Below are 2,965 nucleotides of genomic sequence, written 5' to 3'. Positions count from 1 at the left end.
CTCATCAGCGAGATCCACCTGCGAGTCACTGCGCAGGGTTGACAGACTGTTCGTTTTGTGCGCGTTCAAGTACCGTCGCACTTGAGCGGTGGGTCGGGATGAGGCCTGTTCAGCTACCCCAACACCAGGATTCAAGATTCCTGCCTCACGCTTCAGGTAGAGAGGAAAAAGACAAATGTCAGGTTTTGTTGTTGTTATGGAGTATTTTTTTTTATTATTTGTTGTTATTTATTCACCATTTTGTGCCACAGAAATAAAAAAAATCATTGTAAAACAAATATAGCAGCAGTCTCAGCACAGTATTGAAGACTATGTTAAAATTCAATCCCACACTCTTATGAAACAACCTTCATATTCTGTCACATCGACAGATGGACACCGGGCTTCTTTATCTAAATAAATAATCATTATATATATAATCATCATTATATATGAGGTAACAAGCTTTATTATCACTGCACTCTCTTTTTATTTTGTCTGTGCTGTACTTTGGCTTAACTTGTATTTAAAAAATATATATATAACATGAATCCTTCTGGCAGGTTAGTTAGCGGCCTGTTGCTTATGACTGAGTGCTTTAATTATCCCTTATTATAAATGTTCTTTGTGCAGTACATTGTCCTTCTTGAGCAAATTAAACGAACTCATCTCTGTTCATAGTTTCCCACGGTCCATGAACGCAGCGCGGGGCCAGCATTACGACAGTCATGTGATGTGAGGTCACGTGGTACAGTCACTTCCGACTGACTTGCCTCAGATCTGAGCGACTCTGCTGTATCATGTCGTCTTAGTGGGGCTCCTCAGGCAAACTCCACCCCAGTCAAAGATGATTTTTCGGAATAAACAGCGGCCCGTTTCGCCTCTCAAGCTGCTGCTGTGGTTCGCGGCTTGTTCGGGATGTTTGCCGGCCCGGTCCGGAGCGCAGGAGGGCGCGAGCCCGTGGTACCAGGACCTCTGCAGGTACAGACACATAAACACACCCCGGCAGAAACACCTCGACAACATGCAGCGTTTTCTGTTCTCATTTGAAGGCGAACAATGAACGTTAGTTTGAATTGTGTCGTGTAACAATTAGCACGTCACCTGACGTGCGTGAATGTAGCAGTCGACCCTTGACACTCCGGATCCCGGCGCGTAATCATGGCTGTGTTCCGGTTCTGATATTAACTTTTAACTTGGGTTTGCTTATTCTAACGACGTGAACGCGCTGAGCTGGCTAAATAAGTGACATGTTTAGTTTATTGCTAAATGAAACGTTAGCCGTCATCTTTATTATTATTTTTCTGAGCTTCAGTTCATTGTAGCTAAAGTAGCAAGCTAACTGCCATAATAACAAGGAGGCTGTCAGGTACTTGGCTAGCTGTTAGCTTGTTATTGTCAGGGAGTGACGTGGGTCAGTGTCCCTCCACGAGGCAACAGTTTATATCAACACATTTGCGCGATATCGATCTTTCCCCGCTGATCGGCGATATTAAACCCTGTCCATGGAATCGGGAGAACAAGAAGTTAGCATGAGTGTGAGAGTTCATACACACGCTCCTAAACCACATATTTACTGCAATGTTGGTTACTCAAGCAAAACGTTACTCGTCGCTCTGATCCCGACGATGTGACGGTATTATCGTCCGTGGTGGTGATGATAGAGACTCGGGTGTGTAGTTTGGGGCCGCGTCCAGGCAGCTGCTGTTCAAACATTAACAGGTTTGGAGGCCAGCAGAGACGACAAGAAGAACTCACGTCACTCCCCGACACCGACAAAGAAAAGAAAAGAAATAAAGACACCTGGATCCCATTTGGTGCTCAGTGACTTCTTTTTTGCTGTCTGAGAAGGAGGAAGATGAAGTAAATCTCTGTAGCTGTTATATTTTACCTGTAAACTCTCATAAATTGTTGACATCAGCTCATGGATTAGAGTCAAGCATAGATGAAGAAGATATTCCAGTAAGTAGTTTCCAGACACACACACACACACTGGCGTCTCTACGATTCCTGACCCTCAACAACGAGCCTACGAGCATGGACGTAGCCCCAGTTTCTGCTCTGATGCGTGGCCTCACGTCCTCGCTCCCTCTGCCCTGACAGGTACCAGTGGGAGGCCATCGACCAGGATAACAAAGTCAGCTACACACTGAAGCTCTGCGATTCTTCGCCCTTGACCAGATGCGGCGCCGGCACCGCGGTCTGCGCTCGAGATCTGATCAACAACAAAGACCAGTCCGTCGGTGAGTACCGTGCCCTGGAGAATGTGGTCTTGTGGTTCTTGTGGCCATGTGGTTGTTCCAGCGACTTGCACGGTTCATACGGTTTCTTGGACGTGTCACGTGACAACCAGACAGAGGGCAGTTTTACGGGTCTTCGGCGGCGCTACAGGAAACCCGGTGCTGTCCGGGGGCTTGTGGTGTCGCTGCCACGGGGGTCTTACTTAGTTGTGTGCTCTGTTTGGATGTGGGTCTGCAATCATCAGAGCCATCGGCCGCCGTGATGGCAGCAGGACCGCAGGCTCCTCCTTTGATGGTTCTCATCAGTGACGGGCGGAAAACAACGGCTGAGGCGTGAAGTAAATGTTGGGACGCATCCGTCGGTTCTCGTGTTGTGTGTCACTTGCGGATTCGTGAGATCATGAAATTAAATTTGCATCTGAACGTGGAGTCAGCAGGAAGATCATCACGCGCCTGAGTGTCAGTGGAGCGCGACGGTGGAGCTTAACCAGCGGTGCCGGGGCTGAGAGAGGCCTCGTCCGCTGTTGTGACGATGATTCCTGCGATCGTCATCGGTGCATTGGCAGACGTGACGTCTGTGCTGAGGAGGTGGAATCGGCTGCTGCTGCTGTCAGCACCCCCCCCCCCCGACAGCCTGGCCACGAGCTTCTCTGCTTGATGCCAGCAGCCTTTAAGCCCAGGAGAGGACCTTTTATCCCATCTGCATGATTTGTGGTCCCGTATGGAAGCTTAGTCTGGTCTCGATC

The 2,965-nt window shown here is 48.6% G+C and overlaps 1 protein-coding gene across 1 annotated transcript in view; it reads left to right on the top strand.

Moving 5' to 3' along the window:
• The first annotated feature begins 712 nt into the window (after positions 1-712).
• The window catches only part of igf2r (insulin-like growth factor 2 receptor), a 35,777-nt gene continuing 33,524 nt past the window's right edge, over positions 713-2,965 (top strand). Inside the window, 2 exon segments of the mRNA XM_086189674.1 lie at positions 713-960; positions 2,083-2,222. Of these exon segments, the coding sequence (XP_086045800.1) occupies positions 827-960; positions 2,083-2,222 (274 nt within the window). The 5' untranslated portion in view covers positions 713-826.

The sequence above is a fragment of the Aulostomus chinensis genome, chromosome 20 (genome assembly GCF_037954235.1).
Source record: "Aulostomus chinensis isolate RoL2024-O1b breed Wild chromosome 20, RoL_Achi_v1.0, whole genome shotgun sequence".
In the NCBI taxonomy this organism is placed as follows: Eukaryota; Metazoa; Chordata; class Actinopteri; order Syngnathiformes; family Aulostomidae; genus Aulostomus; species Aulostomus chinensis.
This window is presented reverse-complemented; position numbering and strand designations above follow the sequence as displayed.